Below are 24418 nucleotides of genomic sequence, written 5' to 3'. Positions count from 1 at the left end.
ACCACCTCTTTACCCACTGGGGGAGATGCCTCGCAGCCCACTTGCCCCCAGCATACCCAGCCCAGCACTCACTTGTGCCAGGGCGTATGTCCGACATATCGATGAGCGGCCCCGTGTTCTGGATCAAGGCAGGGTGGTGCAATGAGACTCCTGTGCAGAAGCTCTGGGGGTTCACAGCTTGGCTGAACTCAGTGTCTGTCACCGGGATCGTGGCTTTGTCGTCTCCTGTGGGGAGCAGCTGCAGCTCAGAGCTCTTTCCATAGCAAGGCTTGCTAGTCTGTGCCCAGCTCACCCATCACATCCCCTGGCATCTCCTACCCCTCTGTGCCCCAGAGCATCCCTGGGGTGACCATGAGGAAGGACAGGAAACCCCCTAAGCCAGAGCACCCCTATGCCCCAGGAGGAGGGGGTCCACCCAGGGACACTGTGCCCACCCCTGCGGTCTCCACACTGTGCTTACCCAGCTGCTTGATGCCTTCCTTGTCCTCGATGAGGAGCTGCACGCGGGGGATGTCGATGTGCAGGCGGGGGCCCTGCGGGGGCCCCTTCACCGGCGTGTCAAAGCTGCGGTTATTCTTGCTGTGAGGTAAGAGGGGACGCACACCCGGCCATTACTGGGGAGAGCCCCCGCGGCTCGAGGCACAGGTTGGGACTCCCCATGCACCAGCCATGGGCTCAGCACCCCCCGGCCCCCCAGTCCCTGTGCCAGGAGCTCACCCCGGGACCCACCTGATCAGCATCTCTGCCAAGCTCTTGGCATCTGTGTGTTAAAAGAGGGGAAAAGAGGATGGGAGCTTTTTGAGCCTTCAAGGTATCACTGTGGTACATCACACACAGGTTAGGGACTCAGTCCCACACACAGTACCCAGCCCCCCTCACCTCGCAGCCTCTTCAGCCGCTTCTCCTTCCTCTTCTTGCGGATGATGAAGAGTAGGGCCACTCCCAGCGTGGCCAGGATGATGGGGCAGGCAATAGTGAACAGCTTCTTCACATCATCCCCTTCCCCTTGCGCAGATTTGATGGGTGGGATAGTGCCTGCAGACAAGGCGTGTGCTCAGCACTCCAGCCCCCCATGGGACAGCACAGCCCCCCATTCCCCACTCACTGCCATCGTAGTCCAACGTGGCGAACTGTGTGCTCTCATTGCCGCAGCCCGCGCTGTTGCAGGCCTTCATGCGCAGCTCATACCAGGTGGCCTCATGTAGCTCGGTCAGGAAGACCTCTCCGGAGCTGTTGGTGCGCAGGCTCTGCCAGCCCCAGTTGCCTTTGGGGCGATACTCCAGGACGATGGCGGTGATGGGGCAGCCCCCGCTGCTCCAGCCCTGCAGGTTGAGCCTGGCGTGTGTGGAGTTGATATGGGTGAAGAGGTGTTGATCCTTGCTGAAGGAGGGCTCTGTGGGATGGGAGCCATCAGCATCACAGCATGGAACTGAGGACAGGTTGTTCCCATCCCAATGCACCCCATCCCTTAATTTTTAAACCAAGGAGCTATGTGGGAAGTAAGGGTGCAGCAGGAAAACCTAGAGATGCACACGCATGGGGAGCCCCCAAGCCAAAGCACATGCAGCTCTTTGGGCTGTGCATAATAACATACGATGGCAGAGGTTCCAGGGCCCTCCTGCCTGGCTCACCTCTGCCGTGGGTCTTGGCCTCGATGATCTCACTGATGCGCCCAGCCCCCACGCTGTTCTTGGCCGCCAGCTTCACCTTGTACCACGTGCCACACTTGAGGCTCTCCAGCTTGAAGGAGCGCTCAGAAGAGCTGATGAAGACATCCTTCCACTCCTCGCTGTTGTCCACTGAGTACTGCAGCACGAAGCCTGCGGGTTGGAGGAGAAGCGGGTCTGTGAGCACAACCAACAGAGCCCCCCAGGAGTGCCATCCCCATCGCAGCACGGCCTGGCTGCATACAGCCCTCAGCCCATGCTGAGCAGCTCCGTGCTCTGCGCCCGCCTCCACCACCAATTACTGCAGTTGTGCACAGGAGCGCGGGGAGCGCGGAGTGTGATTGATTGGTGTGAGGCTATAAAGGGAAAGCCAGAATTAACTAGCTCCCTCGGGAAGCCGCTCGGAAGTTGCTTCTGTCATTGAACGCCGCCTCCTTTCCCATGATTAAGAATATTAGGAAGCGCATTCTGTCCTGGATGAGCAAACCTGTTACGCTGCCAGCAGCCAGATGTCGGAGAAGGGCACTCTGGGTTTCCCCGTGGAGGGGCACAGCGGTCAGGACATGGTGCTGCAATGCCTGGTGCAGCACAGAGCTGCTCACCCAATGCTCAATGTGTGCCCCATACCAGCATGGGGCTGTTCATGGAGCCCATCGCCATGGGGCTGCCTGCACCCATTGCTGCTCTGCCCATGCCTGGCACCTCCCGGTCATAGGGATGGAGTGCAGCTGCCCTGCAGTGTGCGCACAACAGCCCCGTTGCTGTGGGAACCACCACTTTGACTGTTTTGACCTTTTTGGAGATGCAAAATCCCCGCTTACTTCCCCATCACATCACCAGATTTGGTTATTCTCATGTTTCCCTTTGCCAATTCTCAAGCAAAGATAGCGGCTGTTGTGCTGCTGCGTTGTGTGTCAGGAGCCAAACAGAGCCCTGCTCCCCACACCGCTGCCTCCATCACCCCATGATGGGAGCACAATGAGGCACCTGAGCTGCCCCATCCCCATCCCTGTGCCCACCCAGCACCCCGCTGCCTGCCACCCGGCATTCATTTATTTAGTACATGCAGCATGTTTTTAATATTTCTAATCCAATTATAACCAAATTTATCAACAGAGTCCACTGGAGTGAAAGGCTGCTGGCTGGGGAGATTTGCTTGTAATTACTTTCATGCTTTTAATTAATTGTAAGCGAGGTCTCCTTCCCCTCTCCCCGCTCCCCCCTCCGTGCGCAGCTGTTTCCACGTATAATTCATCAGATGAATCAGAGCAGAAAGGAGGCTCTGGGAGGCAGGGGTGGTCCCGCAGCCCTCCTGCATCCCACAGACACCGGGGATGAGCCCGGCAGAGCTCCAGCACTGGAGCCACCCAGCACCTGCGTAATTAATGCTGTGCCCTTCATTAGCTGCTGAACAAAGCACTCACGAAGAGCAGCATCCCTCCTGCAAGTGTTAACCTTATTTTGGAGCATGTGGGGTGGCTCTGGGGATGTACCTCGGATGGAGCTGCCCCCGTTGTCCCCAGGAATCCATGCCAGCGTGATGGAGGAGGCTGAGGTCTTGGACACGGTCAAGCGGGGCTGGTCTGGGGGCACTGTGGAGGGGCACAAATATCCGTGAGCATCATGTACACACCAACACCACAGCACACACAGTGTCCCAGCAGCACCCCGCACCTTGCACCAGCAGGTTGATGATGATGGTGTCGAAGCCCCAGGTGTTAGTGGCAGTGCAGGTGTAGTAACCAGAGTCCTCTGCCTTCACTGACCGCAGCACCAGCGTACCATTGGCCTGGATCAGGCGGTGCCCATCCACTGTCACTGGGATGGCAGAGTCCTCACTGCCAGGAGGGAACAGCACACATCAGCCCCATAGGATTGCAGCCAGCAGCGGTCCCTGCCCCATGTTACAGTGCCCTGTACCTGTCTTTGGTCCACTTGATGGCAGGGACCGGCTCCCCCACTGAGTTGCAGGGCAGCCTCACGTCCTTCATCCAGGGGGTGGTGACGGTGCCTCCAAAGGAGATGATCTTGGCTGGAGCTGGGGAGCAAGGAGGAGGTCAGCCTCACTGCTGGTACCCACTGCCACAGGGGCCATGCAGAGATGCACTGAGAATGATGGCTTTGCATATGGCCGACCCTCGGTATGGGACCACGGTGCTTGTCCCACAGAGGCCCCCACACATCCTGCATACCTTTCCCAGCAGGCTCAATGGTGACTTTCTCACTGATGTTGCCACGGCCCGCAGAGGTGACGGCAGCCACCCACAGCATGTACTGCTGCCCACGGTTCAGGTGTGCAATGCGGTAGAAGAGCTGGTCAGGACTGGTCTCGTATTCACTGGGGGCCTGCAGGGGGGGAGCCAGGAGAAGGGTCTCTGTTAGAGCCCCACCGACACAGCCTTCATCCTGGGCACACAGACACTGGGAGAACAGCATTACCACAGTCTGAGCAGCACCTGAGCTGTCAGCTGGGAAAATTCATCCTTGTTCCATCTGCCTGCATCCCAGCATCAACACCATCATGATATTTAGGGCATCACCGGCACCCGGCCCTGGTACTCAGAGCACCACCACCACTCCCATCTCCAAGATATCCCCAAGGCCATGTGGCTTAAGCCCTGTGCCCATCGCTTGGCAGAGGGCAGAGGGTGCTGCACTGCCCCATTGCCCCATTGATCATCCCACCCAGCTCTCCAGCAGCACACCTCCTGGAGGTGCTGTGGGTTTGCTCCCCAGCAGCAGCTCGGTTCTGCTCAGTGTTTCTTAATGCCATTGTAAGCCGGCTGGTGTCGTAATTTCTCCAGGGAGCCCAGGCCAGTGTGAGAGGAACAGATGGCAGCGACGGCATGATTTGTTCCGGAGAAATGACGCTTCCTGACTGCCCCGGGCTGCAGTGGGGCACAGGGCAGGCCCTAGCTGGGCAGCCAAACCCTTCTGTGTGGCAGTGGCAGTGATGGGGTCCCCAAAGTTCCATAGGGTCTCCAGCACTGCCCACAGATGTCCCAGCCCCATGGGGTCCCTTTGGTGCACTCTGGCTGCCAGCCCCATGATGGCAGACAACCCCTCTGCCTGTGTGCTGTGCATCAAGGCCACATTTCCTGCATACCCATCCTCAAGTGCTTCCCCACTGCCTCAGCCTTGGCATGAGATGAGGCCATGGAGGTGCCACCATGAGGGATGGACGTGTTACTTCTGTGCACACACAGGGTCATACGTGGGCATCTGCACATTCATCATCTCCAAACATGCACCCTGGTGGGGCCCACAGATGTGAACGCACCCCACAAGCAGACACCTATATGAATATTGCATGGTATACATAATTTTTTTTTAAGCAAATGACAGTTTTGACAAGATGCCAGGAAAACAATATCGGATCCCAGCGGTTTTACCAGTTGCTTTGATGAAAAGATTATGTTGCCCTGGAAACCAGAGGCTCAGATAGTGAAATGAGTTTGAGAAGGAGCTTTTGATAAGCACCAGCCTGCAGACCTCCCATCAACCTCTCCCTCACCAAGGAGGGATGGGACCAGGCTGAATTTATGTTTTATTTTTGGTCAGCTGTTTTCATGTTTCCCATTCTGGAGTGAGCATTGAGATGGGGGAACACTGGAGGGAGGTGGCAGGTGACTCATGGGATCAGGGTGCCACAGGCTGGATGCATGGCACCACCTCCAACATCCTCTTGGCAGCATATGGGGCAGGTTCCTATTTCTGCCTCCATCCAGAAGCTCCATAACTCCCCAGCACTCACCCCCATCCCATTGCCATGCCCTTACCGGCTGCCCCGATCCTGGGCTGGAGCAGAAGATGGTGTACTTCCTGATGATACCATTGGGCTTTGCTGGGGGCAGCCAGGACACCACCACGCTGCTGGCTGAGGATGGCACAGCCTTGATGCCAGCTGGGGGACCTGGAACTGAAGGAGCAAGTGTGTGATGGCACTGACAACATGGGAGGAACATGGGGGACCCTTGTGCAACCCCATGGCTGTGGCCACTTCCATGGGTAGCCCAGACCCCCACCCATGTGGAGGTAGGAGAGTAAATTGCAGTGCTGGTTTAGAAATGGTGTTTGGCATTGAGTGGCCATCGCTTTAATCCACTCACAGCCCTCTGGCTTAGCCCTGCCCAGCTGTGTGCTGAGCAGCTGCCACTTCCCAGGGCTGCACTGGGCAGGAGCTGCTCTGCTATGGAGATAATGGCATTAAAGTAGGGCAGGCAGGGTGTAAATATTTAAATATCTGCACTTAAGGAAAAAAAATAGAACAGGAAATGCCCTGCCTGCTGCACGCTGGGGGTTCCCCACACACTGCAACTGCCCCCATACGTGTGCCCAGCCCCTCTGCTCGATGGCCCTTTGGTGCTTTGTGCTTGGATTACTGCGTGCCTATCGGCCTAATCAGCCCAAGAACATATGTCTGCCAAAGGACCTCTGACAGATTGCAGCCCGCAGTGCTCTGCAGCTACAGGGAGCACCCTGGCAGTGAGTCCGACCCACAAACCGATTGCCCGCGGAGCTGGGGGTGCATGAATGCCAGCCCCAGTGGCTGCAAGCAAAGGGTAGGAGCTGTAGAGGATGGATTGGGCTGGGGGCAATGGCAGCAGCACATGAGCTATGCTTTGGGCTCAGGGTTTTTGAAAACCCAGCAAGGAGAAAAGGATGGAGAAGCCCTGCCCACCTCCTCCAGGGGCTGCAATGCTCTCCTCATTATTTCTTGCCAATGGCTCTTACTCGGCACTCCATGTTCTTATGTCTAATTAACACACACAACTCTGATTTATCAGCCAGGGAAGAGGGAGGCATACGTGTGCCCACTTGCAGCATACAGGAGCCACCAGCTGTGCCAGGATCTGCGTGGAACCACACCTCCCTGGCTGCCATCCCATCACCAGGACCACAGGGACAAAGGGGTTGGGGCAGTGCCACTCACTGTCCTCCTTGGTCTGGATGTAGAGGACACTGCTGCGGACGCCATCACCAGCCTGTGTGTAGGCCAGCACCTGCACGCTGTAGTTGGTGAACTTCTCCATGCCCCGCAGCTCCACTCTCTCTCGGGTGGTCGTGATGTTCTGCATCTCACCCCACTCTGCAGGGACACAACCATCAGCTCTGCACTGCCCCCCACTTATTCCCCATGCCCCAGGCATCAGCACTCACCTCCATCCATGTAGAGGGACCAGAAGATGACCCGGTAGCCCTTGAGCACACCGTTGAGGGTACTGCGTGGGGGCTCCGACCAAGAGATGACAGCCACATCTGACGTGATGGAGATGGCCCGCACGTTCTCCGGGGGCTGGCTAGGCACTGGGAGGGCACAGATGGGGATGGTCAACCTACCATCCCATGGGCTCTGTGCTGGACCTCCCCATTTCCCTCTCCATCCTATCCCCAAGCTCAGTGCTATGGTCCTTCTCCTCCTCCTCACCCCAGGGCCACCAGGATGCTGCACTTCCCAGCAAGGGGCGAGCTGGCTGGATGCGAGGTAATTGCATCCAATTGCCCCATAAGAGGTAACTCTAATTTTTATGAGCATTTAAATGATGATACATCACCATAATGACCCTCTTTGAAAATGATTATTGTTTCGTATTACTTAGGTGTAAAAATATAAGCACCATGTAATTAGGGACCGAGTATAATAAACTAATACAGATAGTCCGTTTGAACAAAATGAAGGTAATATAATTATGGAAAAGACACTATTGCTAAAACAGGGGCCCTTGAATACCCCAGGAGGAGTGCTAATGTAGCCAGGAAATGATCACGGTTTGACAGGCTAACGAGAGCCTTAATTAAGTATGAAAAACTGCTGCGCGAACGCACAGCAAAACTTTTTCTGCTCATTTCTGGAATGGTAGAGGCTCTCTGGATGGACTCCTTGAGCCCCACAGCATCACCATCCCACCATCCTTACCATCCTCCAGCGTAGTGGCATTGATCTCACTGGAGGATGGCCCCGTCCCTGCGCGGTTGAAGGCCTGGACCACCACCCCATACTGTGCAAACTTCTTCAGGTTGTCCAGAGTGTAAACCTCGCTGTCTCCCGTTGCCTTCATCTCCACGATGCTGTACTGCCCGTTGCTGCCCGGGCTGTTCTCACGGTAGCCAATCTGGTATCCACGGATCACCCCGTTCTGCAGCTCCTTCTTTGGGGCCTGAAGCAATGGGGACACGAAGGGTGTGACAGAGCTGACAGCCCTGCAGCCTTTAAATCAATCTGAACAGGGTTTCTCTGAAGCACTAAGAAATCGATCGGGTTGATTGTGAATTTATGTTACACAGCCAGTGCGATCCATCTGGCCGCAATACTCTCCGAACAAACGGAGTTATCTTCCAAGTGAACCTCATCATTCATTGATCCGCCTTTCAGGAGTGGGGGGAGCTGGGGGGAGAAGCTGAAACCCTAAATTTATCGACTTCCCCTTCATTCTGAAGTCCTAATTTTATAATCAATTTTCTTCTCCTTCGACCTCCTGAAAAATAAATCTGATTCTGAACTCGATTGATCTGCGCTTGAGCAGCTGGCAACCAGACATCTCAGTTTTCCCATGTTTATCCTCACTCTCCCCGTGGCCCCCCATGGATATCCTATGAGATAATGAGCTCGTTACCAAACACGATTAACACGTGAAGTGGCTGAGCTGCGTGCCCGGCCCCCAGGTTTTGTGACATCTCAGGAGCTGTTCTCTGAGCTACAAGGGGAAATGTGGGTCCCAAAGTCCCACCAGTGGGGGTGGCCAAGGAGTGCACACTACCCCAGCCCCACTCACCTTCCAGGTGACCTGGATGCTCTGCGATGTCATCGGCTGCAAGGTGACATCCATAGGAGGCCCATCAGGAGCTGGGAGAGGGAAAAATCACATGTTATCACAAAAAGTCCCATCCACAGAGGGCTCTGCTCGCACACAGTGCTACAGCACAGAGCAGAACCTGCTTCCTCCGTGCTGATGGTGAGCTCCTTGCTGGGTTCACTGCGCCCAATCTTGTTGAAGGAGTACATGCGGATGCTGTACACAGAAGCAGGGTGCAGGTCCACGATGTTTGCCTGGTTGATGGTCGGGGAGATGTTTCGTGTTGACTGCTTGAAGTCCCAGGAGTCTGGAAGAAGAGGTAACGGGTGGTCAGCACCCACACCCCACGTGGGAGTGCGGTCCCCAAAGCCCTCTGCCACGCTGTGTCCCCCCACATCACTGTTGTGCTGCTCTCGGCTCGGCTTTCTGCAAATATTGCCTCTTTAAATATTCCCTTTCAAATGCTCCCACCGAACATAAATTAACATATTTCATTAATGCTTCTCTCTCCTTTCTTCATCAAAGCAGTCAGAATGCGGAATATTCCCCGCACGGAGGCAGGAGGGCCAGTTCCCCACCTGCCCCACAGCACAGCCAAGCCCCCAGCGTGGGCTATGGAGGTCTGGGGGGCACAGGGGGGCAATCAGCTCCTACCAGACTTGTTCTTGTACTCGATGTCGAAGCCAGTGATGATGCTGTTCCCATCAAAGCGCTGCGTCCAGCGCAGGTTCATGCTGCGGGCTTTCACCTCACGAATCTCCAGTTCTGGGGGGTCAGGAGGCTCTGGGGGGGATGGAGGTTGTTAGGAGCATGGGGTGACAGGTGGAGACCTCAAGGTGAGGCTCTGCCTGCCCCCATGCCCATGGTCATAGTGCTGTGAGCTTGGTACCTTGCACGGTGAGCTGGATCAGGCCCCTGTCCTCGCCGTATGAATTGATGGCATGGCAGGAGAAGAAGACCGAGTCCCCACGGTCAGCCGGTTTCAGCTGTGTGTATTTTGGGGACAGAAAAGCAGCCCCTTCAGATTTAGGCACCCCAAGCACCAAACCTCTCCTTCCTACAGCCTGCAAACACAGCCTGCCCCCAAGCCCCATCCCCATCTACTGCCTGATCTGGTGGGTTGGAAATGGATGACATTTGAGGTCCCCTCCAACCCAACCATTCTGTGATTCTACGACCACCTGCTCAGATTCATGCATGGAGATTTCATGCTTTGAGGCATCCCTGGTGCTGCAACGCAGCTTTTGAACAAGGGCCCATTGCACAGCAAAGCAAAATCTGGTGCAAAGACAACCCAGCTCATTGGGTTCCTCTTCTGGGCCAACACAGCAAACGGACAGCAGTTGTGTCTCAGCTCTTTCAAAGGCACTGAAAGCAGCAGATGTGTGTTCACCACCCCATTATCTGCAGCACAGAAATGGCCCCATGATGGAGGAGGATGCCTGGGACCCAGGGGCATCCAGGACCTTGCCCTCACCTTGAGGGTGGAGATGACCTCGTCACCATTGTCCTTGGTGGTGATGGCGTAGCGCATGTTGCGGTCGGGGTCGATGACGGTGTCACCCTTCTCCCAGCGGATGATGATGGGCCGCTCACCCCGCGCCGTGCAGTTCAGCTCCTTGCTCTGCCCCTTGATGGCAATGGTGGTGTTGGGGTGCGAGGTGATCATAGCGGGGACTGCGGGAGGGAGCACAGCTCAACCAGCTGCCAGGCACCCCCCAGAGCCAGCAGGGCGGTGTTGGGTGCTGAGCCCACTGAGAGGACACGCAGCCCCGAGCGGAAGCGTTTCGCTGCATTATACGGCTCAGGATCATAAAATAATGAAGCAGATAAATTTTATAATGCATAGCATTACACTGGGGTAGACAATAAAACGTGAAAGACAAATAACCAAGCGCACGCTATAATGAAGAGAAAGCCTCCAGTCGGAGACGTGCGAGTATGAATTATTGACTAAGGTTTTACACTCCCGAGGATGAGAGGAAGAATGTTTTCCATCACAGATTTGCATAATTCACTCGTATGAACCTGGGCAGAATATAGAGCGTGATTCCACAGCAGCAAGGCAGCAGCCTTTGCATTGCAGATGCTGGAGACGTATATATATATATATAAATATATTTCCTTTTTTTTCTTATATTCACCCAAACATGCAAAGGAGGGGAGGGGACACCCATTGCCCTGGTGTATCACTCAGTGTGGTGGCATTGTTGTGTGGCATTGCAAATGGCACTGTAGAGTGGGATTGTGGCTGGCACTGTAGAATTGCATTGTGGTTTGGCATTGCAGGTGGCACTGTGGGGTAGAATTGTGGTGTGGCATTGCAGCATGGCATTGCAGTGTGGTATTACAGGTGGCACTGCAGTGTGGCATTGCAGAGTGGCACTGCAGGGTGGTACTGCGGGACTGCAGGTTGCTTTGGGGGATGGCACGATGTGTCACAACTGCATGGCACTGCAGTTGGCATTGGGAGGTGACAGTGCAGGGTAGCATTGCAAGTATCATCACAAGGTGGCATTGCAGGTGGCACTGCAGGGTGGCATTGCAGGCAGCGCTGCCCGCAGCCCAGCACTGCCTGCGGTTGGGAGCTCTTGGTGTTGGGTGGCAGAGCTGGGATGGATGCTGGCAGCACAAAGGGCACCTCGTGTCCCCCAGAGTGCCAAGGCTGGGGGCGGCCTGGGTAAGCCAAAAAAAAATGTAATGCATAAACAAACAGCGCTGCTGAGTCCCGCAGTAATATATGATAATGACAATCCGCAAAGGCAACACACACTGTTATAATGGGACACAAGAGGCTCTAATGAGCTACGACTTCTCGGCTTTCTGTGGCAATGTAATTCAATTAGCAGCTAAGGAAACCTCTCCTCCGGAGCTGTCGTTTGCAGGGTGCAGCCTGTGCCCACGTGGCTGGGATGAGGCATGGCCTGGGTTGGGGTCACCTCCTCTGCATCATGGATACTCGGGAGCCCACAGGAACTCTGCCTGCAACAGCCCCAGGATGGTACAGCACCACAAGCTGATGTGGGGCAGCAGAGCAGGGAAGAGCCCAGTTCATTGGGGTGCATGGGGGGCATGAGGGCAGGGAGTCTTCAGCCAGAGCATGGCCCTGGGGCTCAGAGGGCTGCAGAGGAGCCAGCCCCTTCCCTGCACACAGTGGCCCCGGGAGAGGAGCTCTGTTTCAGGCTCTGCTTCGCTGAAATGCACTTATTGATGTTTGATTAAAAGCAGCTCCTTGGATGTAAACATATCAACTTCTCTCAATTGCTGGGGTCCCAGGAGAGTGGCACGTAGCCCAGAGCAGAGGAAAGCAACAAAACAAACCAGAAGAAAACCCCGACCAGCTGCACAGGCAGCATGGGCAGGGCTGGGAGCCACACTGTGCCACCACCGCACCCCAGCCTGGCGATGCCCACGGTGACTGAGGGAAGGAGAATGCACGTGGCCAGAACTCCTGCAGCTGTCAGCAGCCTTCTGTACAGGGCAGGCTCCTGTATGCCAGAGCTCCTGTTAACACAGCTCCGACAAGAGCCACATCCCATTTGCTGGGCAGAGATAAGGCTGCCCACAAAGGGAACTGTCAGTGCCCTACGTGCCATCCCCAGCCATGCTGGGGCAGGAACTATTGCACAGCCCAGCAGTGACAACTGAATGAGAATGGTGACATCGGTGACAAGGGCTGCGCCCGCCTTCTCCCCCCTCTTTCTTGTTTAGAGCCAGCTCTGTGATGTTAATTTGATTGCACCCGTTTTAGTTTCCTTTCTACACTGATTAGCTGAGTTTCACCTGAAGCGTGAGATTAATTCAAATTGCATGGAAGCAATCAGTGATGCTCCTACAGGAGGACACCGAACCTCCCAGCACCTCTGGCCCTGGCCAGTGCACAATGAGCCCCCACCACCAGCACTGCCCTGGAGGACTTGGACAGCCCTGGTGCTCTGCTCTGGAGTACAGGGTAGCATAAAGGCAGGTGCTAAATGCCATTTAGCACGCACTCATGAGCTCCTCACCTGCACCTGTGCCAGCCCTTGGGTGCACACTCACAGCCTCCAGCAGCCCACATCTCTCACTCAGCAGCGCGCTGGACCTGATGCTAACAAGTTGCTTTGGAAAGCACGGATGAACGCCCCCAGTCCTGCACAGCAGTGGGATGCTGCTGTGTTCAGACAGGTGCTGTGCTCAGGGCTGAGCAGAGCGATGTGGCAGTGAGGTCCCAAGGCCAGCACACGCCCTGGGCACTGTGTTCCCTGCGGTGCCCCAGCTGGGAACAGCACCACTGTAACTCTATTTGCACGCAGGTTTGCCACCACCTGACAAAGCAGCAGCTAACTCCTCCTGGCATCAGTGGGGCTGCTCCTGCTGCTCTGATTTATTGCCTCGGTCAGCGAGGGATGGTGCTGCACCTCCCATGCCGTGGTTCGGGCTCTGCTTAACTCCCACTTAACTCTGTCTGCAGTGGCCTGGCCTGAAGCGTAAGCCAGCACTGATCTGGCTTTAATTGGCCTGACATTTCACTAAACAAACAAAAATCAAAAAATGAAACAAAACAAAGAGCCCCATATAATGCTTAATTGGCTGCGGTGCTTCGTCTACCTATTCATTCGAACCTTTTCAAAGGCTGCTGAGGTCTCTGGGAAATGTAAAAGCACATGCATAATAAGGTTATGTGCTATTCAAGTCAGCAAGCAACCTGTCCTGGGATGCAATTATACCAGATAGCAGGGACACGGCAACAGTTCAGGCTCCAAGACTTCAGCACTCTCACTCGGGATTAATCGCCTTGACTTTGTACCTGCGCCTCATTGAAGTGGATTGTTTGAAGTCGCTCGTTTCAGTTCATCAATCAGCAGGATAAATTAAACAGCTGACAGCGAGGGGGAAAGGCTGCCCTCGGCCCTCCCCACGAGAAGCTGGCTGGAGATGGGGGGAAGCTAGGAAGGCAGCAATAAGACAAGCAGGGAGTGCTGGGGGCCAGCAGGAGCCAAACCGGGGTGCAGGGCAGGTGGGCAGAGCAGTACGCTGCATGGCAACCCCACTGCCATAGGGGAGTTCTCCCTTCTGCACCTCTTCAGAGGGTTTGAACTCTTACGGCAGCCACAATCGAAATAAATAGAGAGGCGCTGGAGATTATGTATTCTGCTGATAGCAACGGGAGAGGAATCCAATAATAAGCGCAGTTCAAACACGGTGTCTAACAACACTTCCCGGCCCAGCCCTGTCAAATTAGCAGAGCTATTTCCTCTCCTGCCGTATGATGTAGATTGATCGCCGGGTTTTATTAAGGACTAAGTGTTTTTAATAGCATAAGGGAAGTCTCCCCTGTAGGAGGGGAATCAATGCCCTCCATGCCTGCAATGATCCAGGGCTGCGTGGCGCCGGGGCTGCACTGGGCTGCTCTCTGCATGCTGCAAGCTGTGATTCCCCATCCACCCACCTGTCCATCTGTTCTTTGTCTGCCTGTCCATTTCAGCCCACCCCCAGCTCCATCCCAGCCATGCCCCTGGCTACTTACTCTTCACAGTGAGGAACATGGACTTGCTGATGTCTGTGCCCACCCCGTTGCTGGCCTGGCAGAGGTAGTAGCCGATGTCCTCCTCCAGCACATGGCGGATGAGCAGCGAGCTGTTGGGGAGGATCTGGATGCGGCCTGTCAGCGGGATGGGGTGGTACTGCTGGGGGTTCCCACTGCCTGGAGGGGGAAGCAGAGATGTACCTCTGAGTGCACAGCTGAGGCAAGGGGTGCTTGTGGGGCTCAGTGCTGGGGTGACCCAGCAAGAATGGGACTCGCCCCACTAGCACAGAGGTCCCCGTGTGCTGCTGTATCATCTCCCACATACCTTTTGCATGCTTCCACATCACTTTAGGAGGAGGGTACCCATCAACAGAGCAATTCAGCACCCCGGCTTTACCATAAATGCCATCTTGGTTGTTGGGTTGGACCACAAACCGAGGAGGCACTGCATAACAGGAAGGAATCATAGAATCACAGAATCATTGAGGTGGGAGATGATCTCTAAAATCATCTAGTCCAACCATCCACCTAACACCGGTCCCAATAACCATGTCCCTCAGTGCCACACCTCCATGTTTCCCAAACACCTCCAAAGATGGTGACTTCACCACCTCCCTGGGCAGCCTGTGCCAGAGCATCACCACTCTTTCAGAGAAGTTATTACTAATATCCAACCTGAACCTCTCCTGGTGCAACTTGAGACCATCACCTCTCATCCTATCATTGTTACATGGGAGAAGAGACTGACCCCCTACCTCACCACAACCTCCTTCCAGTGAACTGAAGAGAGCGATGAGGTCCACCTGAGCCTCCTCTTCTCAAAAATCACCTCTGCCTGTTGCCCCCCAGCCTGATTCCATCTGCTCCCATCCATCCTTCCCACCCTCCCACCCAATGGGGGGACCCCAAAGCTCTCACCCCTCACGATGAGCTGCCTCTCGCGGCTGACCGTGGCGGCGGCGTTGCTGGCAATGCAAGTGTAGTTGCCGTTGTGCTTGAGGGAGACACTGGAGATCTGCAGGGAGCTCATGAACTCTTTGCTCTCAATGGTGACACCTGAGCCGGAGAGGATGACGTGCCCATCCTTGCGCCAGGTGATGTGGATAGGCATGTCCCCAGAGGAGACCACGCAGGGGATGTAGAGGAGCTGCCCAATGGAGGCTGGTGGGAACTCGAAGGGCTGGATCAGAGGAGGGACTGCGGAGGGGAGAGGCAGAGCACACTGTACAGCCATGATGGGAGAAGCCCTAACCCATAGGGTTCAGGCCGGCAGAGGGATGGGGGAGATGAGGAAAAGCAGTGTGTCCCCGGCTCCTGGCACTTGTCACAGGCTGGTGCACACCACTGAATCATTACGGATGGTGAAGACCTCTAACATCAAGTCCAACTCCAACCCACGCCCGCCATGCCCACTAACTGTGTCCCTCAGTTCCACATCTCCACTTTTCCTGAACACCTCCAGGGATGGTGACCCCACCACCTCCCTGGGCAGCTCTGCCAGTGCCCAACTGCTCTTATGGAGAAGAAATTTCTTCTAATGTCCAAACTGAACCTCCCTTGTTGCAGCTTGAGGCCATCACCTCTCGTCTTAGCCCCTGCACCTTCCCACAGCAGGACATGGCTTTGCAGAGTGAGACTGCTTGGGGACAGCACAGCAGTTCATAACTCATTGCCCCATCACCCAGAGCATTTGCTGCCCAGAAATAGGCAGGCTTTTGTTCTGCCATAGCACTTCCAGGAGGGGTGGAAGATGCCACTGAGCAGGTGACAGTATGATGTGACCATGTGCAGAGCAGCACAAGGAGCTGCCAGCCCCAATCCCTTCTGTGTGCATCAGCTGAAATTCCACCTCAGCATTTATCTGCTCGCAGAAAAGCAGTTATTAGATGGATGCTTTTCTTGAAGGCTCTGGATTCAGAACCAGCCATTATCTTCCTGATAACTTAATTAGGCAACCGCAGCATCTCTGGCAATGTGGGAGGGGGAAGAAAGCAGAGAGAGGGAGACAATTAGCTTAACAAGGCTCAGCACCTGGTAGACGAGATCCTCTTTCCGCAGCCTCCGTAATTAAATTAGCAGGCTGCCAATTGTCCCCTCGGCAGAAATAAGATGCCCTCTCATACAGACGTGGAGCCCCGGCAGGCAGGGTTCACTGTGCCACCATGTACAGCCCCATCCCCACCCCACCCCTCACCCAGCGTGCTGTAAGGCTCTCACTGCTCCAGCAGCACTGCTCAGGGCTCCAGGGACCATCCAGAACCAAGCTGGCCTCATTTGGGTGGCCCAGAGCCCATCCAAGCAGTGGTGAAGGGCAGCAATGCAGATTGGTTGTCACCCCAAGCCAGGCTGCAGCGACGTGGCTCGAGCTGCCGGAGCCATGGAGCCAGCAGCGCCTGCTTTCCATAATTAATGAATAATTAATTGGGAATGCACTGCAGTCTATTGCAGAGGGCCGGGCTTCTGCGTCTCCAAACACACCCCACAGGCCACTTGTGAGCACACGCAGCCTCTCAACAGAAGAGCTCTCCCTGTTCTATCTCCCCTTAACCAGAGCCCAAACCTCATCCTTCTTCCCCAAATAATATCGTGCTGCATGTTCTATCTGCAGCACATCCCAGGCTCTCCCACACATGGCACAGCCCTGGCATCACTCAGAGCCCCCACATCACCCAGCACTGTGCTCCCACCGCTTCCTCCGGGCACAACCAGGCAGCACGGCCCCAAGTGGTTAATTAAAACATTCCAAGATGTCTGCTGCTAAATAATGAGCTGCAGGGCACCTCGGCAATGCAGAGAGCAGAGGATGCAGGAGGCTCCCTGTTGGGACATAGGGCTGGGAGCCATGGGAGCAAGCAAGGGCTTGCACATGGATGTTGGATAGAGGATGGAGGTGCTGGAGATTTTACCACCATTGCCTGGGAAACCTTCATAATTCACCAGTGGCACTTAGTGTGGCCGCCAGGCACTTGTGGCAATAAAAGCTTTATGGTGCTCTGTGCCATCCTGCACTCAACACGGTCATATTTATTTACTCTGCTGCTCTGAGTGAACTCCAAAGGTAGCAGAGGGCAGCTCAGTTCTCCTCTGCCCTTTGTCTGATGGGCAGCACGAGCAGCCTGGCTGGGCTGGGTGTAACCCTGTGGGATGAAGCTGGTGAATGGCATTGCATGGCAGCTCCCAGACAAGGCAGTAAATCTGTGGTCAAAGGAGTTTGCATGGCATTCACTCCCTGGGATATAAGGGTGAACTTCTGCATCCACCTCCCAGCAATGGGCACCAAGCAAAGTGTGTAACTCAGCATCCCTCCGGACACCTTCTCTGTGAGGATTTGGGTACAAAGGGAGGAATACAAAGGCTGGCTGTGGCCTGCAATGGGTGTGCAAGGGATCTCCATCCCCTTGGCACTGCCCAGAGGTTATCTGCAACCCACACTTCCTCTAGCAAAGCCTCGGAGAAGAGCATTAGCTAATCAAGTGGTAGCATCTATAATCAGCTTGATGCACTCTCTTGCTAACCTGATTCCTAATAAGAAAATGGTGGATGGGAGGGTTAGGAGGGGGGATCAGCATAAAAATCCGGTCCATAAATACCCTGCTCAGTGAGACAGAGGGAAAGACAATTGGCCAGCTCTGTCCCCAGCATGGCTGTGTTTGTCTGAATGATTTACTGCAAACACTGCACCGGCGACGGGCAGAGCCGACCCGACAACTCTGAGGACGGGAGATAGGATAGCACCGCGCTCACAGCACAATCTCAGCAAGTCACTGGGAAGGAATGCATCCGACTCAATTCATTAGGACTGATAGCTCCCTCAATGGGGCTGAATAATTGATGGCCTGTAGAAGCTTTTAAGATGTTCTGCGCGCTCGGAAGACCGAGAGTATTATTTTTTTAAAAGCTAACACACAGAGAAAAGCATCAGTGAAGGTGATCCGAGCAAAGGTTAGATGTTTTAATACACTGTGTTTACACCGTAAATCCTTGCTCCGCTGCATGTAGCAAGAAATGGAGCTGGTGCAGCAGCAAGCACACAGGTGGGTGAGAGGTGTGTTGCAAGCGCAGCATTTGGGCTGCAGAGTATCCCCTGCATTGCCTCTTTGCCTTCGCCCTTCATAGAGATGGTCCCAGCACCACCTGAACCTCTAACCCAGGCCACCCCTGCAGCTCCTTACCTTTCACCGTGACATGGACGCTCTGGCTGATGGAGAGCTGGGGCTGGATCAGCACGCTGCACAGGTACTCCCCTTCATCCATGCCTTTCTGGACGTCCATCAGCTTCAGGGTCCCATTCTCAAAGACCACTTGGCGGTGGTTATCGGGCAGCAGCAAAGAGTCTTTGTACCACTTGATGGAGTAATACGGGTACCCGATCACCCTGCAGTTGATGAAAGTGTCCCTACCCGCGACCGCCGTTATGTTCTTCATCGCCCGGATGCTCGGGGGACCTACATAGTGGGGAGGAAGGAAGAGGCAGGCTAGGTTAATTCCGAAGGGCAGTTTGTTTGCACACAGATCCGCTGCAAATGCTGCTGCTGCCCCTCAGAGGGACACCAGAGGCTGCTAGGAGGCATCTGGGGAAGAGCTCCCAACCTCCCCAGCTGCTCTGCCCACTTTGCTGAAAGGCCTCGGTGCAGAACTGCACGCAGGGTCCCCCCTTCCATTTGTACATTTATTTATTCTCAAATGAAACAGCCCATTCCGTGCCTCTCACTGGTTGCCTGAGTACTGCCCAAAGCCAGCTCACCCCCTGTTCCCAGCTGCTCTCACGCTGGCTGGAGGACTGGAGGCATGCTGCAGGTGAGTATTATAACAAGAGGTTTCATGCTTCAGTAATTATATTGTTCTTGTGGCTGTCGTATAAAATAGCAAACCCATCTGCAGATTAACTCCATCTTGGCTCCTCACCCTAAATGGTGAGGATGACAGCTTAGCAGACACTCCAGATAAGCCAGCGTTGCCTTTAGTGTGTTTCTCTACATTAAGTCCCACTGCCCCCAGAGTGGGGGGCACCCATCAGCTGTTGGGAAGGTTTGGTGGGAGATGCTCTGTCCCCATGGAGCAGGGAGGTGTCTGAGAGCACAGCAGCATGGATTCCCCCCGGTGCACCATAAGAAGGAGCAGGGGGAGATAAATTAGCATCTGCAGCTGCCTCCTGGGCCTGTTGGAGGGACTTGCTCAATTTCAAGGCAAGAAAAAACAAAACAAAAAAAAAGCCTGAATCTTATCTAGTGACAGGCAGTCAGGGACCAAAAGAGGGAGGGAAAAAAAAAAAAAAGAAGACAATGAAACATCCTCATTCAAAACACAGCAATTGCTTCTCGTGGCTGGGACATGAACTCACTCCAAATTTAGCAGTAAATGGCAGCAAAATTCAGACTCTCCCGGGATCCCAGCCAAAAAGCCACTAGATCCATTTCAAACCTGAGACACAGATAAACGCGGCTCTTCAAGTCTCTTTCTAGTAGATAAATTAGTGTTACCTTGACTCTGCTCCCACCTACGAGCCTAGAAGCTTTTACTGGTGATTATGAATGGGCAGGGGTTTACACCACACCCCGTGCCCCGCAGTACGCCCTACAATGCACAGAACAACGCGCTCCAGTGTGACAACGCAGTGACTCACGCAGCTGTGGCTTTTAGCAGACAAAGAAAACACAGACAAAACACATCCAAGCTCATTTTTCATCATTCTCCGTGCTGCCTCATCATCGTTTGTAATGGGATTGGGGCTGGATGGGGTGAGTTGGGGTCCTGGGATGGTCTGGGGACGCATCACTTGTGGGTGCAGAGGAATGGACAAGACAAGTCACTGCTGTGCCACAAGGAGGTCCTTCACAGAAGTGCTTGCTGCACAGACCCAATGATGGGTAGGGTGAAAGCAGAGCCCAACAGGGAGGCATTGCCCCTATGGGAAGCGTTGTTCTGGATGCATTCTCAGTTTGGGGCCCTGCTCTGCGCCATGGGGAATATCCATCCCATGGATCTGGGGGTCAGCAGGGCTGCAGGGGGTGTTAGGCATTGAGGGACCTGCACGACTGGGAAAGGGCAGGTGCGAGGAAGAACAGAACACAACCAAAAGCCCAGTAAAAGCCCTATTCTGATATTTAAAAGTAGACAGGCACCTCTTACGTTTATTCGCGCTTGGTATTCGGCGCTGCCCACCGAGTTCCGCGCGGTGCACCGGTACACGCCGCCGTCCTTGATCTGCGGGCTGGTGACGTTCATGTGGCTCACCGTGGTGCCATCCGACATGGTGTACTGGTTGGTGCGGTGCCCGTTGTCCCGCGGGATGGGCTCATCATCCAGGGCCCACGTCACGGTCGGGGGCGGCGCTCCCTTGGCGGCACACATCAGGGAGAACTGCTCCCCGGGGTTCACCACCTTCTCGCTGAAGGAGGAGACGATGCGGGGGGTCCCATCTGGGGGCACCCAGCGGGAGCGGGGTTAGGGCACGGCGGCAGTCACCCACACGGATGTGCCCGTGCCCCTTTGCACCCTTGGCTCAAAGGGTGCCCATCCCTGCTCCAACACCCAATGATCTCCATCCCACTGTCACATAAAAAGGCAAGAAGATGCCTAGTGGAAGGCAGGGAGCCCACCCTGCTGGCACTCGCTTCCCTCCCTCCTTAAGTAAAGCATCCAGGAATGAGGCAGCTTGGAAAGGGGCAGAGAAAAAGCCACCGCCAACCCCCACCCCGAGGAAGCCAGCTCACCCTCCAGCGTAATGATGGAGAAGTCCTGAGCAGTCTGGGACTTGCGGGTGGCAAAGCACTGGTAGGCTCCAGAGTGGCTCTTTTGTGCTGCTGTGATAAGGAGGGTCTCGTTGCTGATGCCCCGGATGGAGATGAAGTCATCCACCACCACCAGGTCTGTGTTGCGGTACCAGCGGATGACATACTCAGGAGACCCACTGAGGGCACAAGAAAGGATGACGGTGCTGCCGATGCCCGTCTTGAGCTTCTTTGGTGTGAGGGTCACACGCAGAGGGTCTGTGCAAGAGAGCGAGAGCAGGCAACATGTTGGCAATGCTGGGCAGCGGGTGCCTTCTTTGCCTTTCTATCTCTGGAATCACCAGCCTACGTGCACAGTGTCATCACACAGCCAGGGGTGGCAACCCTGCCCTCCCTTGTGTTGCTCAATGGGTGTTAATGTTGGGGAGGCAGTGGGGATGTGGCTCTGTGATGGGACAGTGCCGAGTGGAGATGTGCCAGGGCAGCCCTGGTGGCTGCAGGAACCCCCAGGAGCAGAACAGGCAGTAAATATTTGGCCTGCCCAGATGGTATTTACTGTTTGGCTAGAGCTTATTTTATGTAGATCAGCAAAACAAAGCACAGAGGCACCTTGCAGAACATTGCCATCCAACAATTTACATCCCATGGTATTGCACTGCTTTTTCCAGAGGTCCCGATTAAAGTGGTAAATCAGGGGATGGCTGCAGATCTGCTGCTGCAGCATTACAAACTCCCCCCTAACACTCCGAGCACCACATTGGATACTCTGCGTAGTGAGGCACGCCAAAATATAAAGCCTTATGGTTATAAATAAATGGGCAGGATGCAGCTCTCCCCTTCAGCACTCACCGATGACCGTGAGGGTCCCCGTGACCTCTGCAGACCCGAAGGTGTTGGTCACCTCGCAGATGTAGGTCCCGCTGTCCTCCACACGCAGGTCGGCGATGCTCAGCCCCGTGATGCGCTTGGCCCAGCGGCCGTCGGCGGGCAGAGGGCGTCCGTCCTTGAGCCAGCGGATGGCAGGGTTGGGGTATCCCGAAGCGATGCAGGGCAGCTCCACCAGCCGACCCGCACGCACCTCCCGTGACTGGAAGCTGTCTAACATGGTGGGGATGGACTCGGCCGGGTCTGCATTTAGAGAGGAAATCAATTCACCCAGAGAAGGAAGGGAGATGTGCTCCTGCCCTGCATGGAGAGCTGGGCTCTGAGATGATGGGGACACAGGGAGCAGTGGGCCAATGCTGTGTCAGCCGGTGGAACCTCCCCAGGGAGCCTCACCCAAGAGACTGGTGGGATGGATAAACTCAGCACAGTAGGAATTACTCAAGGTGACACCTAATTGGTGCAAAATACACAAATTCTGTGGCACATTTCAAAATTTACAAGCAAAAGGGGCCCATCAGGCAGCTGGGAAAGAAGAAAATTAATCACCAAGTCTCAGGCGTGAAATTAAATTCCAGGGGAAAGAAACCTCTTTCATTACTCCCAAGCAGAAGTAAAACGCCGTGACGTGTAAATAATGACAGCGACCAGGAGGGGACAGAAGCACATCGAATGCACAGGGAGAAGGGACGGGGTGCCCCGTGGCTGCCCACGCTTCTCTCTGGGATCCAACAGGGCCGGGTCAAGGAATCTCAGTCATTCCCAACCCCATCCCAAACCCTCTGCAGGGGTTAATTCAAGGAGTTAATGAGGGAACCATGCACACAAGGCTGGAAAAAACATATGGCAGAGCGCGGGCGAGCTGCATCTGACGGGAGGGAGAGACAACGCAGCTCCCGAGCAGAGTAATTTGGGCAGTGAGCGGAGCCGGGAGCGCCCGGAGCCAGCCGGCACTACGGACTGCGCCGCTCGGCTGCAGTATCGCTTGCATCTTCGTCACATCGCGTCAGGCTGCTCACATCGCCGGCTGTCACATCGCATCGCTGTGCGCCCTGTCGCCTCCTGCTCGGGGTGCTGCGTGGTACGGCTGCCCACCGCCGGGCACAGGGGCATGGCACGGACACCCCGTGGTCCTCGCACCCACCTCCCCCCACAAGGGACATGGGTAGGGGCGCACTCAAAGTGGGGCACGCAGGCTGGGTGCTGTCCCCAGGGCTGGATGGGACTGGGCACATCCTTGGCACACCTCGGGGTCCATGTGCTCACCTGACACTGAGAGCCTGGCCCCGTTGCTCTGCCGCGTCTCCCCACTGTACTTGTGCTTGGTGATACACCTGTAGGTGGACAAGGCATCTTCCTTCTGCACGTCCGATATGTACAAACCTCCGTAAGAAGTAATAAAAAACCTATTTTCTGGAGACACAAAGAGGGAAGGGAGGGGAAGGGTGAGCGGGTCCTTGCACCACGTGTTCTCCTCCTGTACACACCCCCTGCTCTCGGGGTTGGCATCACCAGGGCTGCAGTTTGGGTAGGCTGGTGAGGATGAGTGCTGTACATGGGTGTGCAACAGCAGCCCTGGGCACTGCACTCCTCCAGAGCAGCACTAACCCTGTGGCACACATCCTGCCCATGCACTGAGGTATGTGGGCTGTCCTTGCAGCCTGCCTGCAGCCCTTGGTCCCAGTGCCAGCCCAGTGCTGGCAGTGCAGGATGCTGCAGGGCACAGCTCTGGGCTCATAGTGATTCAGTGGCTGCAGCTGAAGAGGGGAGCACATGCCACGAAGCCCATCTCGGTGTGCTGCATAGCAACGCTGCAATTAAAAGTGAATCCGTCCTGCTGAGTTAATAATTAGCTTAACTTACTTAGAAGCATGTGAAAACAAATAAGGGCTTGAGTTGATAGTAGAGCACAGGGGGAAGATTGCTGAGGCCACCGGGCAGCACAACACAGCCCTGTGGCACTGCCTGGCTGCTTCTAGGTAAGCCCATGCACGTGGGAAAGGCAGGAAAAGCAAACCACCAAATCAGCCTCTGGAGGGGATGGCAGAGCTCCTCCCTGCCCCCAGGAGCAGAGCTGGAGGCTGCAGATTGACACAAACCAGTTCTGCACACAGGAACTAGAGTGCATCCATCACAACTGCCAAGCAGGGGGCAGCCCTGACCCTGCTGGCACTGCCCCCAGTCCCATTGTAGATCAGATAGACAGGTGGGTTTGATTCTAATTGAGAATATTTGGGACTCCAGACAGAGGAAATAGCAGCCTCACTAAGATGCAAACCCAGCTGTGGTTTAATGGAAGGCACAGGCAGGAGAAACTTGAGCACCCCATAAGCCCAGGACAGGACAGGAGGAGTCAGTGCCCCACACTGTCAGTTGGTGGCATTGAGAGCTTCATGCAAACCTCTGTAAAAGGGATGGGGGAGCAGTCCTGCAAACGCAGCTGAAATAATATGCAAATCAAGCATTAATTTTTCATCTCCCATCAAACCAGTAAGCACAGAGCATTGGCTGCACTGGAATTTGAGAAGGGGGGAGCCAGTTTCTATGGTAACAGCTGCTGCATTTTGCAAAGTGCTCCGCAGCCCCAGCTGGCCTCCCCCACAGCGCGCACTTCTGTGCATGCCGAACTGCAGCCCTGCTGCCAGGCACACTCACGAGTGCTCTGGAAACAAAGACTTAGAGAGCAGCAGCAACGTGCAGGGACCCAGGAGTAGCAGCAGCACTATGGGGACCTTGTGCCACCTTGGACACTCGGCTCCTGGAGCTTGCCAGTGCACACAGACCCATATGGAGCCTGTGAGTTGGGTTATAGTCAGATAGGAGCGTGGCTTTAAA

At 55.2% G+C, this 24418-nt stretch overlaps 1 protein-coding gene across 2 annotated transcripts in view; it reads right to left on the bottom strand.

The window, feature by feature from the left end:
• Positions 1-24418, bottom strand: part of DSCAML1 (DS cell adhesion molecule like 1) — a 76834-nt gene that overhangs the window by 2991 nt on the left and 49425 nt on the right. Inside the window, exons 4-30 of one of the 2 annotated variants that reach the window (XM_015884081.2) lie at positions 22850-22996; positions 21551-21829; positions 20684-20959; positions 20093-20389; positions 18143-18415; positions 14889-15167; positions 14296-14415; positions 13971-14147; positions 9939-10138; positions 9351-9447; positions 9116-9244; positions 8601-8768; positions 8441-8511; positions 7585-7825; positions 6828-6974; positions 6601-6756; positions 5447-5586; positions 3860-4013; positions 3588-3705; positions 3342-3505; positions 3161-3259; positions 1632-1820; positions 1106-1393; positions 880-1035; positions 730-760; positions 461-579; positions 73-225 (exon numbers count right to left, since the gene is read on the bottom strand). In XM_015884081.2, the coding sequence (XP_015739567.2) occupies positions 73-225; positions 461-579; positions 730-760; positions 880-1035; positions 1106-1393; positions 1632-1820; positions 3161-3259; positions 3342-3505; positions 3588-3705; positions 3860-4013; positions 5447-5586; positions 6601-6756; positions 6828-6974; positions 7585-7825; positions 8441-8511; positions 8601-8768; positions 9116-9244; positions 9351-9447; positions 9939-10138; positions 13971-14147; positions 14296-14415; positions 14889-15167; positions 18143-18415; positions 20093-20389; positions 20684-20959; positions 21551-21829; positions 22850-22996 (4668 nt within the window). Of the gene's footprint in view, positions 1-72; positions 226-460; positions 580-729; positions 761-879; positions 1036-1105; positions 1394-1631; positions 1821-3160; positions 3260-3341; positions 3506-3587; positions 3706-3859; positions 4014-5446; positions 5587-6600; positions 6757-6827; positions 6975-7584; positions 7826-8440; positions 8512-8600; positions 8769-9115; positions 9245-9350; positions 9448-9938; positions 10139-13970; positions 14148-14295; positions 14416-14888; positions 15168-18142; positions 18416-20092; positions 20390-20683; positions 20960-21550; positions 21830-22849; positions 22997-24418 lie in introns of those variants that run through there. The other variant, XM_085525951.1, reaches the window with a different exon arrangement.

The sequence above is a fragment of the Coturnix japonica genome, chromosome 34 (assembly GCF_054131305.1).
Source record: "Coturnix japonica strain WE chromosome 34, WE-NBRP24, whole genome shotgun sequence".
Taxonomy (NCBI): Eukaryota; Metazoa; Chordata; class Aves; order Galliformes; family Phasianidae; genus Coturnix; species Coturnix japonica.
Note: the sequence above shows the minus strand (reverse complement) of the source record. Positions and strands in the feature narration are given on the sequence as shown.